General features: G+C 45.3%; 2 protein-coding genes across 3 annotated transcripts in view; one reads left to right on the forward strand and one right to left on the reverse strand.

The window, feature by feature from the left end:
• The window catches only part of LOC113627118 (haptoglobin-like), a 4911-nt gene extending 1553 nt beyond the window's left edge, over nt 1-3358 (forward strand). The window contains exons 2-5 of the mRNA XM_027119410.1: nt 81-160; nt 465-563; nt 1409-1483; nt 2440-3358. Of these exons, the coding sequence (XP_026975211.1) occupies nt 81-160; nt 465-563; nt 1409-1483; nt 2440-3218 (1033 nt within the window). The 3' untranslated portion in view covers nt 3219-3358. The remainder of the gene's footprint in view (nt 1-80; nt 161-464; nt 564-1408; nt 1484-2439) is intronic.
• A 1785-nt stretch (nt 3359-5143) lies between these two features.
• Nucleotides 5144-13808, reverse strand: TXNL4B (thioredoxin like 4B). Of its 2 annotated transcripts, none has more exons than XM_027119412.1 (4): nt 13611-13808; nt 10343-10511; nt 8585-8736; nt 5144-6757 (listed from the first exon to the last, which is right to left on the reverse strand). In XM_027119412.1, exons 2-4 carry the CDS (start codon nt 10472-10474, stop codon nt 6592-6594), a joined length of 450 nt encoding a protein of 149 aa, XP_026975213.1. In that variant the 5' UTR covers nt 10475-10511; nt 13611-13808; the 3' UTR covers nt 5144-6591. The 2 variants fall into 2 exon arrangements, with proteins under 2 accessions (XP_026975213.1, XP_026975214.1); XM_027119413.1 differs by lacking the exon at nt 13611-13808 and adding an exon at nt 10805-11793.
• Between the last annotated feature and the right edge of the window lie 49 nt (nt 13809-13857).

Below are 13857 nucleotides of genomic sequence, written 5' to 3' on the forward strand. Positions count from 1 at the left end.
GTGTGTGTGTGTGTGTGTGTGTGTGTGTGTGTGGTGAAGCGGGGAGCCGAGCTGCGCGCTCCTTTCCGTCTTTTCTGCAGTGCCCTGCAAGCTGTTGTCGCCCTCCTGCTCTGCGGGCAGCTTTTCGCGGTGGAAACCAACGAGACCACAACTGCCACAGGTAGGACTCTGTGTTTGGACAAGAGCTGTACCTCCCAGCACTGCTGCATCCACTTTTGCCCCATCAGACCTGCACCCTCTCCTGGGGAAGATCCAATTGCTCCTTCTCACCTTAATCTCTGGTCTTTCAGTATCATGAAGAAAATTGGGAAGCCAGCCAGAAATAAGGGGAGATTGCCCTCCCCAGGGCTTCCATTTGGGGTGGAGGGAGGTTGATGTGCAAAGCAGCTGCTTCTCCTCTGACTTTTTGGGTCTCTAGGGGAAGCTTCTGACTACGAACCTTCTCTTCCTGTTTTTCTTTGCAGATGACAGCTGCTTAAAGCCCCCTGAGATTGCCAATGGCTACCTGGAACACTTGGTTCGCTATCGGTGTAAAACCTACTACAAACTACGCGCTGGAGATGGTAAGGCCGGGACGAATGTCCCCGGGCCCTCCTCTGTCCCACCATTTCCACAAGGAGTGGAGCCAGGGTGACTGTCCAGAAAGTGCCCGTGTTCTCTGGAGCCAGGAGATTTAGATTCTAACAAGGGTTTTGTCACCGGTAGCTGTGGCCTTTTGGGCAAATTAACTTTTCTCAGCTTCAAGTTTTCTCCTTTGTTAAGGGGAGGGAGGTGACGCCATGTAGCCTACCCTCTCAGGGTGACATCTACGTGGACAAAATGACGGTGACGGTGATGACGACAGGGAGCCCTTACCTAGTGAGCACTGCACTCCTGGAACTGTTCTAAGTGCTTCACATGGACTTGCTCACTAGGTCCTCACAACACCCCTCCGCAGAGATACTATAATTTATTTTGGCCGCCCTGCACTGCTCGTGGGACCTTAGTTCCCCGACCAGCGATCGAACCTGTGCTCCCTGCATTGGAAGTGCGGAGTCCTGACCACTGGACCACCAGGGGATTCCCAAGAGATACTGTTATTACCCTCACTTTGCTGCTGCTGAAACTGAGGCACAGAAAGGTTGAGTAATTTGCCCAAGTTCAGGTAGCCTGTAAGAGGGAGTCAGGACCCCGTACCGCCTTGCCACGATCACCATGATCGCCACGGTCCCCGTGACCACTGTTCTGCCCTGCTGGGCTGCACCGTGGCCCCCGCACTTGGCTTCTAGCACAGCACTCCTCCCTTCCTCCTCTTCCCCTGCCCTCCCCCTTCCTGCCTCTCTGATTCTGCTCTTTAAATACCTTCTCTCCCCACGCTAGGTCCAGATACAATTTCCCTTTTGGCTCATTTTTTTTCTTTTTGTTTCAGGAGTGTACACCTTAAACACGGAGAAGCAGTGGATAAATAAGGACCTTGGAGAGCAACTCCCTGAGTGTGAAGCAGGTAGGAAATCATGGGTCCTGGGAAGGAGACAGAAAAGTGGGTATTGAGGGGTCGGTGCACCAGCAGGGATTGAAATGTCCTAGAGGCACATCCTCCCTGTGTGGTTTCCTCTGGGCACACAAGAGCCGAGGGGAGGGACCAGGGAGAACCACAGGTGGCTGGGCAGAGAAGTGCACAGGCAGGTAATGCCTCCCCATGAAGTTCACTAAGGATTTGTTCATTTGGCCTGCGGGGCACTGACTGAATCCACTGTCTACACTGCCCAGAGGATCAGGAAACTCTGTGTGTACACAGAGCCCACCTAGAGAGCCCTGGGCCAAGGGTAAAGCAAGCTCCAGGAACAACAGGTCAAGGGAGGGCATAACAAAACCTTAATCCGTGAGACTATGACAAAGGAGGCTGGAGATGGGTCAGGACTCTGTTGTTACTAGAAAGAGCTGACGCTCCCTCCTTTTCCCTCTTGGAACAAGAGGATCTTGCCTACCGTCTTCTGCTACTAGGGATGCGGAACTGCTAACCTGCCTGTTATGAAATGCAATATCACATCCCTCTTTATTCAGAGAGAATGAATCATGGTAGCTCCTTGTGCTTACAATGAATTTAAGGGAGCTATGGACATCTTGCTGTGATAGACTGTTTAAATATACATAGAGTTCAGCGGCCAGAGTTTGAAAACTTCAGGGCTACTTGTTTCTTTGTGAGTTAGAAAAGCAGGAAATAGAACTCCGCTTTAGTGACGTAAACATTAAAAGAAAAAAAAAAAGAATCATTTTAAACTATAAACACTGGGAACAAGAGGAGCAGAAGGTAAGGGCAAAGCGTGCAAACATTTCCAGCTCTGGAGAAATGAACAGTGACCGTTCAGACAGCAGCAAGAGTTGGTCCTTTTATCCTTCCCTGGGAAAGACTGGGAGACGGTCACATTCTGCTCATAGTTTTCTTACTCTCCTCAACAGTATGCGGAAAGCCCAAGCATCCAGCGGTTCAGGTGCAAAGGATCATCGGTGGCTCACTGGATGCCAAAGGCAGCTTTCCCTGGCAGGCTAAGATGGTCTCCCGCAATAATCTCACCTCGGGGGCCACGCTGATCAATGAACAATGGCTGCTGACCACAGCCAAAAATCTCTTCTTGGGTCATGACAATACAACAAAAGCAAAAGACATTGCTCCTACTTTAAGACTCTATGTGGGGAGAAAGCAGCTTGTGGAGATTGAGAAGGTGCTTCTCCACCCTGACTACTCCGAGGTAGACATTGGGCTCATCAAACTCAGAGAGAAGGTGCCCACTGATGAGACAGTAATGCCCATCTGCCTACCTTCAAAAGATTACGTGGAAGCGGGGCGTGTGGGTTACGTGTCTGGCTGGGGGCGAAATGCCAACTTAGTTTTTACTGAGCATCTGAAGTACATCATGCTGCCGGTGGCTGACCAAGACAAGTGTGTACAGCACTACGAAGGCAGCACAGTACCTGAAAAGAAGACACCGAAGAGCCCTGTGGGGGTGCAGCCGATACTGAATGAGCACACCTTCTGTGCTGGCTTGTCCAAGTACCAGGAAGACACCTGCTATGGCGATGCCGGCAGCGCCTTTGCCATTCACGACGAGGCTGACGACACCTGGTATGCGGCTGGGATCCTGAGCTTTGACAAGAGCTGTGCTACTGCCGAGTATGGTGTGTATGTGAAGGTGTCCTCCATTCTGGACTGGGTTCAGAAAACCATAGCTGACAACTAACGCAAGGCTGGCTGAAAGCCTTTGCCTGAAAGGCCGAGGGAAAACTGGACAGTAGCAGAGGGGACAAAAACGTGGCATGAAGCTGATGGGTTCCAGCCCTGCATTGCTGAGTCGATCAATAAAGAGCTTCCTTTGACTCATTTCTGTGCTGTTTCTGGCCTTGGCCCTTTTTAAATTCTCTCATTTATAGTATGGCAGCAGCCAAGTGCTCTAGAGTTTACTGGGAGTATGGCAGAAAAACCCCCAGGGCAACTGGAAATCCCTAAAGTGATACAAACTGCCCCACTGCAGCGCTCATGATCACTGAATGAGTGCCTATCCAATGGCAGGCCTCAGAGAGGTCACTGTTATCCTTGTTTTACAGACAAGGAAATAGAGACTCAGAGAAGTTAAGTGATTTGCTTAGGGTTACATAGCTATCAAATAGTGAAGTTGAACCTTTAATCTAGGTCTGTCTAAATACAAATCCCGAGCTCTTTTCACCACATCCTTTTGCTTCTTCAGAGTAAAGGAGGAGAAAGAGTGGAGGCTGGTGAGGAAGATGCTAGCTCAAAGTGGCATGAAAACAAGTGCTTTAACACAGACAGTACTTTGTTGTTTGTGCTCCAACACACCAGTGCTTCAGGTGGCAAAGTAAGATGGTATAAAGGCCAGGATTTCTGGACTTGCTGGGTCCAAATCACAGCTCGACGATAAATCTGCCAAGTTCCTTAAGCTCCCTGCCCATCAGTCCCCAGGTCTCTCCTATGAGGGGCTTAACCCAGACGATCTCTAAAGTGCTCATCAGTAATAACATTCTGGGGCCGGGTAAAGTTATAAGTCTCTTCCTTAGGAGAGGCTGCTTTTCCCACTTGGAAGAAACCTATCCTTTACCAGGAGTCAAACGCAAGCCATCTGAGTCTTTCATTTCACAAAGAACGGTCTCGTTATTAAGGGTTTCCCAGAAAAAAGGTTCTAGAACCCAGCACATGAAGCTCTTCTAACTGAAGAAGAAAAGTTCTAAGTGAGCAGTAAGCCTTTACTCAGTACGCTGGCCCTTCACCAATATACCGTCCTGTCATCCCAAAATAGGGCCTCTCCTGCTCATGGCTTAAAATGTCACTATTCCTCACTAGGGTTCTGCCCTTCCCTGTGACGTTCTCCTCACATGCACTCTCCAGATCCATCAATAATTTTCGACAGGTTACAGCTCATAGGCCAATGAAGGACTTAGACCTGTATTCTAGAGCGTGTGGAAAAGACGATCGCTAGAAACTGAAAAATAATACAAACACATGAAATGATGCCTCTCAGGAGGCACCTATGTCTTCTGATCGTACCTTCAGCGCTAAGTTTTCTTGAAAAGCAATCTGACTGATTAAGTGGCTCCTGCCCACCCCTCAGGAGGAACAGAAAAGAAAACTTTCGGCATTTTCCCAACTCCCTCATCTCCTCTGCCTTCCTCCCAGCGGCACCTCTCACCCGCCTCGCCTCCCCCTCGGGTTCCAGTGACACTGGACTCCGTGGAGCCCTCTCAACACGCGTGCTGTCTCCAGCCCCCGGGCCTTCCTCCCCCGGTGCCCTCTCCTGAAAAGCCCTCCCCTTTCTCCATGAGTACCTCCTACTCTCCTTTAAGGCTCAGGCACTGTCTCTTCTAAGCAGCCTTTCTTCCATCCGGGAGTCATTCGTTTTTATGTAGCATCTGGCACAGGACGGGGCACACAGTATGTACTTAATAAATACTTGTGGAATGGACAGCAACCAAGATGGGAACAAAAACATGTAAACCAGGACTTCAGAGAAACATTCCCTAAAGCCCTCAGTAGGAGAGAAGATATGAGAATCTTAAGCATGAAAGTTCCGAGGTTTTGCTCTTATCCGAGCACTTCCCACACCTCAAATGCTCTGTGACTTAGGCTATGAGGGACAGAAAATCCAACTAACAGTGACAGGCAGTGAAGACATTTTATTCTTTCATAGAAGTCTTAAGGGAGGCATGTCTAGAGTCCACTCAGTAGCTCAGTATCATTATCAGGGACCCAGGCTCTCTTCACCGGTCTTCTCAGCATGTTCATTTTTCATCCCAGTGCTGGTTGCCTCGTGGTCCTAAGACAGCTGCTGCAGTTCCATGCACCACAATCACCATGAAAGCAGTAAGTGGGGGCCAGGAGAAGACGGAGGTGGTGCTGACAGGGTTTTGTTGTCTCCTTCCTGGAGTGGCTCTCTCCTTTATCAATGAAGGTCACAAGGTACCCAGCAGCCTTCCTTCTACGCCACATTTGTCAGAAAAGGCTTGGACAGGACGCACCTGGCAAAGGGGGACAGACTTGCACCGACAGTGCTGCCCTGCACAGAACTGGGTTTCTGTCATCAAGGTGGCAAAAAGCTGCCAAGCAGGTCACGTGCTGCCTGGCATACTGCCCTCTGGCTCTGCATCTATTCTCTTATTCTAGAAAGTCAGTACCCTCAGCCCCACGAGGTCTTGAGAGGAGCAGGAACTTGCCCAAGTGGTGGCAGGCTGTGCCAGAGGACCCTGGGAGAATTCTTCATAAAGTTGTTAACACAGGCAAGTCCTATAAACAGGATACTTCTTTCTAGCAATTCTGAGATCTCTTTCCAGTCTTGAGTCCGTGAAGTACAGTTTTCTCCTCAGGAAGAGACAGAGCTCTGGGAGAGATCAGCTCCTACTTACTAAGGGTAGTTAATTATTTGTTTAGCTCACATTAGGTGCTGGATGGTGAAGGTTCAAGTTCTCACTTCTTGGGCAATTTCATAATAGAAAAGCTGGTAAATTGAGCAAGCCAGGACACCTTTAGAAGTCTGAGCCAGAAAGGCTCGAAGGTAAAACAAACTTGCCTGCTCTCAGTAAAGAATGACTTATTCCAGAAGAACTGGGATAATAGTCGAGCATGAGATAAATACATGAGTGGAGGAGTGGCGAGCTGAGGAAGATGCAAGGGGTGGGTGTGTACACATAGGGTAGAAGAGGAGTATTTTTGCTCTTACAGGAACTGACTTTCTATTTTACTTGTGTATCGAATAAACATAGTTAAATCAAATTGTACTAGCCAAGGTTTAGAAGGAGTCTGTATTATCTTAAAGAGTAAAGAAAACTATAATATGAAGAGAAATTAAAATAACCACACTGGGGAAACTGACCACGGCTGACTTGACTGCTCTGGGCTCTGCAGGGAGTAGACACTTGGGCATTCCCAACTGTCACAGCACCAGTGTGGTCTTCTACTTGGGGGCCGGTATTTTCTATACACGTCAAACCTCTTCTCCGCCGGGATGCTGACCACATTTCCGAAAGACCCCAGAAAAACAGCACAACTGGAGTCAGGCACTGTGTCACGATGGGCCTGTCTCTTCAACTTTGACAGTAGTGGAAGTGCTAAATGTCTTGATAGAGGAGGTCATATTTGGGAATATTCTTGGGATCAATAGGACTTTGAACAATAAGTTTTCCCCTCATTGCACCTCGATAAATTACTTCAATCAAATCTATGAAGTCTTGTTTGGTTTTGAAACTTCCCACGAACTTAGTGTGATCTGGAGACCTAAACAGCATAGGAGAGAAACAACCTCGCTCAAAACTTTTCATAATTACTTGTCAGACCTTAAGGATAAACAAAATAAATAGCAGCTCTGTTATTTTCTTCTGATCAGGGAGCCTTTAGACACAAAGCCTGACACTGATTTTCCGTTTGCGATTACAGGGCCCATTTGATATACGACTAAAACCAGTGTTGTGGGCCGCTGGGAGAGCATGTAAGCCCTACCAGGTGCAAAGCTTCTGCTTCAAAACCTATTTAATCACTTCTCAACTCATCATCAAGTAGTATTCCCTGGGTGTTAGCATGGGCTTAGTTTGTTGTTGCTGTTGTTGACTAGACACTGTGCAAAGTCCATTAACTTGTCCGTGTCTCTGAGTTCTAGTCACTTATACTTCTGAGTGGTAGGTGCAATATTACCTTTTTTTTTTTTTTTTTTTTTTTTTTTACTTTTCAAGTATCAAGTATGTTTACTGTAGAAGCAGTTTAGGAAAAAAAAAATGAGGCCATAGGCCACATTTTGGTATATACCCTTTCAAGCTTGTGTTTGTGTGTGTGTGTGTGTATGCATTTCTTTTTTTCAGAGTCACGGGAATCATATCATGTAAACTATCTTGTAAGGTGCTTTTTTCGATGAACATATAACATAGTTCTTTCAAAGTCATTAAACATGCATCTCCCATACAATATTAAATTAATTTCTAGTATGCTTCTGTAGACATCTACCTTCTTTCTAAGTATTTTGTCATCTAAATAATGGTGGGATGGATGAAGATCTATGTAGCCAATTCTGGCCACTTTCATGACTATTTTCCTTCAGATAAATCCCTGGAAATGCAATTGCTGGGTTAAAAATTGTATACATTTTAAGGTGGTAAGTAGTATCATAAATCACCCTCTGAAAATATTCACCAAACTAATACATATATCAACTGTATTCTAGGAGAATAAATAGCTATAAAACACTTCAAACAGATTATATTTAATACACTTTCAAATAAATGATGACAAAGCAGGCACACAGATCTAGACAAGTGGACTCCTTGACCACAGTAAGAAATGATAGGATTATTACGGATACATTCAAAATTAATAAGTATTGGGATGCCGACTGGATGGAGGGGAAGGCATTGAAGATTTCATGTTACTTATTCTTTTTTTTTTTTAAGATTTTTTTTTTGATGTGGACCATTTTTAAAGTCTTTACTGAATTTGTTACAATATCGTTTCTGTTTTATGTTTTGGTTTTTTGGCCTTGAGGCATGTGGGATCTTAGCTCCCTGACCAGGGATTGAACCTGCACCCCCTGTGTTGGAAGGTGAAGCCTTAACCACTGGACCACCAGGGAAGTTCCTCATGTTACTTATTCTTGACAGACTTTGTTGAAGAATAACTTCAAAATTCTCTGAGTGAAAGAAGACAGGAAATTTGGCAAGACAAAAGCATGTCTTAATTTGCTGAAGGATTACTTCTTTTATAGATGCAGTCTATGAGTTTCAAAAGGTTAAGAACAAATGACCTACTTTGTTCTAAATAAAATTCCTGGGAAACTTTTTAAAAAGCTATTCTGTATTTCTACACTGAAAGATGGCGAGTGCTTCACAAACTGTACTATTCTCTCACACTTAAGTTAAAATTCACCACTCATACTGGAAACACTCTCATTTTGTACCAAAGTTCCACATAAAAAAATTAGAGAGTGCATCAACTCAGGAAACATTACCAGCATAAGACTCACAAAGCCCCCATCACATGCAAATAGGTGAGCTACTGAAACTGCCTGGATAAAAGAAACTTTTAAGACTATAATAACTTCATGTCAGTATAACTTACCCATAATCCACTTTCATATGCTGCCCATTGAAGAAAAACACGGTAGATGGAATATAACTGATGTCAAAATAGTGTGTATAAACTGGGGTTTGGTCCACGTCTACCAGATATATAGCAGCCATTTTACTTAAGTCAGGAGAGGTCTTAGAAAGCTACAAATGAAGAGAGAGATGTGGGTTACAACTTGAGGGCAGCAATGTTTCTTCTGTGAACCTTTTTACTGGAAGAGAATTTTCTGTTTGAAAAAAATTCCTGGGCCAAGAATCTAGCCTGTTTGAGTTCCACATTAGACACAGTGTAACCTTATCATTCAGAGTCTGAATCACTGTTGGCAGGGTAATGAAAGGGCCCTAGGCAAATTGTGTGAATATATTTCTGCTTCTTTTTTTTTTCTTCTATTTTTGATTGTAAAGTTTTTATAAACTTTTTATGGATTTATAAAATCCACACTCGCTTAAATAAAAAACAAAACAACTCAGAAATATGTACTACAGACAATGGAATTCTCCCACATCTCTGCCTTCCAATCTCCCCATAGATGATAATTATGATAAAAATAGCAAACACTTACATGGCACTTGTTATGTGCTACGTGTTCTAAGTGCTTTACACTTGTTGGCTCCTTTAATCCTTACAACATTCCTATGAGGTATGCACTGCTACAGTCACCGTTTCACAGACGAGCAAACCGAGGTATGGGCAGGTAATGTGCCCCTGGTCACATGGCTGTACGCAGTAAGGTTAGGATTTGAACTCGGACAGCTTGGCTTCAGAGTCTACACTCTTGACCTCTGTGATATTCCAAACCCTCTGTAGTTGAGGGTAAAATGCTGTGGCCCCTGCCCCCCAGATTAACACATCATACCCTCACTTTTTTTTTGCTGTATGCGGGCCTCTCACTGTTGTGGCCTCTCCCGTTACGGAGCACAGGCTCTGGATGTGCAGGCTCAGCGGCCATGGCTCACGGACCTAGCCGCTCTGCGGCATGTGGGATCTTCCCAGACCGGGGCACAAACCCGTGTCCCCTGCATCGGCAGGCGGACTCTCAACCACTGCGCCACCAGGGAAGCCCCACACCCTTATTTTTAACCACAGAAGTGGGGTTTCTTACACTGTATCCACACTGAGGGTGGCAGCAGTAGAAATGGTGGGTGAGGTCTCAGTCCTGGGTAAGTCTCTCTCCACAATAAACAGAGACAAGGATCAACTTACTCTGTCCCATACTCCCCTTCCTATTCATCAGACTGTGAAGATGTGTTGTGAAATCAGAGATTATCATCAGGCACACACTGGAGGCAGCACACTCGAAAAGCATATTTGCAGGCAGAGAAAACAAAGTTCAAATCCCAGCTCTGCAATTTAGTGGTGCTGTGCCTGTGGGAAGTCACCTGACCTTCCTGGCATTCATCTGCCCCTCTTGGGAACAGTAATAGCAATTATCCCCGTGTTGTGAGCATTGAGTAAGACAATGTTCATAGACTCTTGTTAATAATGTTCCTGGTCTTCCACTGAATTGTTGGTGAAACTGAGCTTCGGCAGCTGCTACTGAGGAAGGGCATCCAGGCCAGATTCAGAACAATCACAGATTTGGGGGTTCAGCTCAGGGCAGGCACACGATCGGCTCTTACTGAAAGTGTGCTAACAAATGAACAGCTATATCCCCGGGCCCTGCCTGCTCCCTTTCATTCATTTTGCAGATGTGGAAGTGAGAATGTATAGCTTTTTAATAAAAACGATTTACTTAAAAAATTCACTTACAATATCATCTAGTTGCAGACAGACAGGATCCTCGTCTCTCCCGAACCTGAGAACCAGCACCTTCTCTGCAGTACTTTTTATCGCCTGGTCCACTTCTTTTTTGCTACTCAGCTTGGGTAACAGGAAGCTCATGTTGAAATAATCCAAATATCAGTCCTCACTGTCAGTCCTGAAAGTTGAAATGTTTAAAGACATTAAGTGCATGAGTCCTAATTTTAAAACATTTTTAATTTTTGTAGTAGGTAATGTGTATATATTTTTTTTCCAGAGGAAAAAAGGTTTCACACAACACAGGAACAACAAAGTAAAAGGAACACACTAAATGCACAAACTGGTGGCAGGTAAGTCCACCAGTTAAAAAGGAACAATATAGAAAAGTATATTGTCTCCCCTCAACTGGCTTAGTTCCCAGTGCCCTGTAAGTAGTTACAAGGTAACAACCTTCATTAGTTTCTCACGTACCTTCCAGAGTTTTGTTATGCATTCACAAGAAAATACAAACGGGTTCCAAAGTTTTCTCCCTTTTTTACTCAAAAGAGAGTGTATTCTTTCAGACAGTGTTCCAGCAGGAAAGAGGTGACATCCTCAAATTTGGTAATCTGAAGACTTTCATTAAGGAAACGTATAGGAAAACAGCAGGGTGTAGTGCAGGACCCTGGGCTAGTAGCAGCGGGACAGGGCGCTGTTCTCACCCGCAGGCCTGAAGGAGCCATGGGAGGGAGTAGTTACCAGAACTGTGTGGCTGAGATTGCTGGAGTAAATGACAGACGTCCAGCACACGTACTTTACCCACTCTTCTGCACTTTGCACTTTACCTCACATGTGAAGACCATCACGTATCTCTGTGTAGAAAACTCACACATTTTTTGTCACAGTGCCATACTATTTCATGCCCGTTCCATCCTTTTTTAAACAGTCTTTTATTGACGGACATTTTTATTATCATGAGTCTGGTTTAAAGATCCTTGGTGTATGTCTTACTGAGTATACCTCATCACATGGCAAACAGATCAATTAAGAGTGTGTAAAAACCAGACACACACATACACAAAACAAATAATAAAATACTGAGATAGAAGGGGCCTCTCATTTTCAGACTAGTTTGCTCACAGTTACACTTCTAGCTACAAAAAAAAGAACTAGAATCCACGCCATCCAATTTCTAGTCCAGTGTTCCTTCTACTACAACAAGTCCTATTTTTATGATTGAGAAACTCTATGATCAAGGAGCTTTACTTTTGATCCATCCATGAGACTCCATTAAGACATTTAATATTTTGAATTCAGTCCCAAATGTGTCTTATGCTACAAAAAGGGAGGATTTCTTTCTCTCTCTCTTTTTTTTGGTGACAAGTCACATTTTAAGATATGAATTACTAAAAATTCACATAGGAGATGAAATTGTTCTAGTAATAGGTCACACTTTATTTTTTTAAATTAATTAATTAATTTTTGGCTGTGTTGGGTCACTTGCTGCACGCGGGCTTTCTCTAGTTGAGGCGAGCAGGGGCTACTCTTCGTTGTGGTGCGCGGGCTTCTCATTGCGGTGGCTTCTCTTGTTGCGGAGCACGTGTTCTAGGTTTGCAGGCTCCAGCAGTTGTGGCTTGCGGGCTCTAGAGCACAGGCTCAGTAGTTGTGGTGCACAGGCTTAGTTGCTCTGCGGCATGTGGAATCCTCCCAGACCAGGGCTCAAACCCGTGTCCCCTGCATTGGCAGGTGGATTTGTTACCACTGCACCACCAGTGAAGTCCCAAAAGGTCATACTTTAAATAGAGAAGATGATTGCCAGAAGGGACTTCTTCAAGTCGGAGTGGCAGAGCAAATTACTGATGAAAGGGAAAGTCAGAAAGAAGATGGATCTGTCCCACCACTAGAATTCAAACAAACAGCAACTTCTGTAAGTTACTGATTAAGAAGAGGAAGTGGTGGGAGAGCAAAGCTGTCAACAGGGAGTGGGGAGATAAGCCTGTAAGAGGGTGGGACTGGATAAATGTTGGAAAGAGGAGAGGGAAATTGAGACCACACCTAAGAAAATGTCCACAGCAAAGGATACCAACGGAAAATTCACAAAAGAAGAGGTAAAAATGGACAAATATACTGGGAAAGTTAAGCTTTACCAGTAAGCAAAGGAAAGCAAGTTAAACGATATATTTTCAAATCCATTAATTTGGCAAAGATTAAATGATAACGGCAAGAGTGTGAGTGAAGGGGCAGGCATTCAGAGTCCCTGCTGGAATGCAGAGAAGCAAAACTTTTCTACAAAGAAACCTGAATACTCTTTGACCAACAATTCCACTTCTGAGAATTTATTCCTAGTAAATAAATAGACATATGCACAAAGATCAACGTACATTTATAACGGTGAAAAACTGCAAACAACCTGAGGAAATAAATGATAGTATAGCCACTGCAACGTACTAGCACACTGTCAATATATGCCGTGTTAGAGATGAATAACTGAAAAACCCTCGTGATAAAGAAAACAAAGTTATAAAACAACAGTATATAAAGTGTGATCCCACTTTTGTACAAAATCTAACTATAATACACATGTACATATTCACATAGAAAAATAACTAGAAATGAATATCCCCAAAGACCATCAGAGATGTTATCTCTGCGTGTGAACAGACGAGTGACTTTTACTTACACTGGGCTGCGCGTCTTTATTTTCCCCAAATATCCGACATACATACTTTTTAAAAAATTTTATTTTTGGCTGCGTTGGGTCTTCGTTGCTGCGAGCGGGCTTTCTCTAACTGTGGCGCGCAGGGGCTATTCTTCGTTGCTGTGTGTGGGCTTCTTGGCGTGGTGGCTTCTTTTGCTGCGGAGCACGAGCTCTAGAGCGCAGGCTCAGTAGTTGTGGCGCACGGACTTAGTTGCTCCACGCATGTGGGATCTTCCCGGACCAGGGCTTGAACCCTTGTCCCCTGCATTGGCTGGCGGATTCTTAACCACTGCGCCACCAGGGAAGTCCGCCATACTTTTTTTTTTTTTTTCGGTACGCGGGCCTCTCACTGTTGTGGCTTCTCCCGTTGCGGAGCACGGGCTCCGGATGCACAGGCTCAGCGGCCATGGCTCACGGGCCCAGCCACTCCGCGGCCTGTGGGATGTGGGATCTTCCCGGACCGGGGCACGAACCCGTGTCCCCTGCATCGGCAGGCGGACTCTCAACCACTGCGCCACCAGGGAAGCCCCGACATACTTTTAATGATGCCAGTGGTTGGGCTACTCCTGGCCCACAACTGCCAGGGAAAACGATACTTACTTATTTGTACACGTCAGCTCCCTCTCTTCCACTTCAGGGTTGTCGGCAACCCTCACCCTTTCTCCAAAAAGCCGACTGGGGAGGTTCTTTCCTCCTCCCCCAACCGCGGCTGCGACCCCAAACCAAAGTAACCCACGGGCTAGAGCTGCCTAGCAACTGTGGCTGACCACTTTAAGGGGACGGAAACGGAAAAAGACGCACAGGCGCAGTGATGAACTCGCATTAGGCCCAGCTCAAATAAGCGGAA

This window comes from Aethalodelphis obliquidens, unplaced genomic scaffold (assembly GCF_003676395.1).
Source record: "Aethalodelphis obliquidens isolate GAN/ISIS:26980383/991018 unplaced genomic scaffold, ASM367639v1 scaffold20, whole genome shotgun sequence".
Taxonomy (NCBI): Eukaryota; Metazoa; Chordata; class Mammalia; order Artiodactyla; family Delphinidae; genus Aethalodelphis; species Aethalodelphis obliquidens.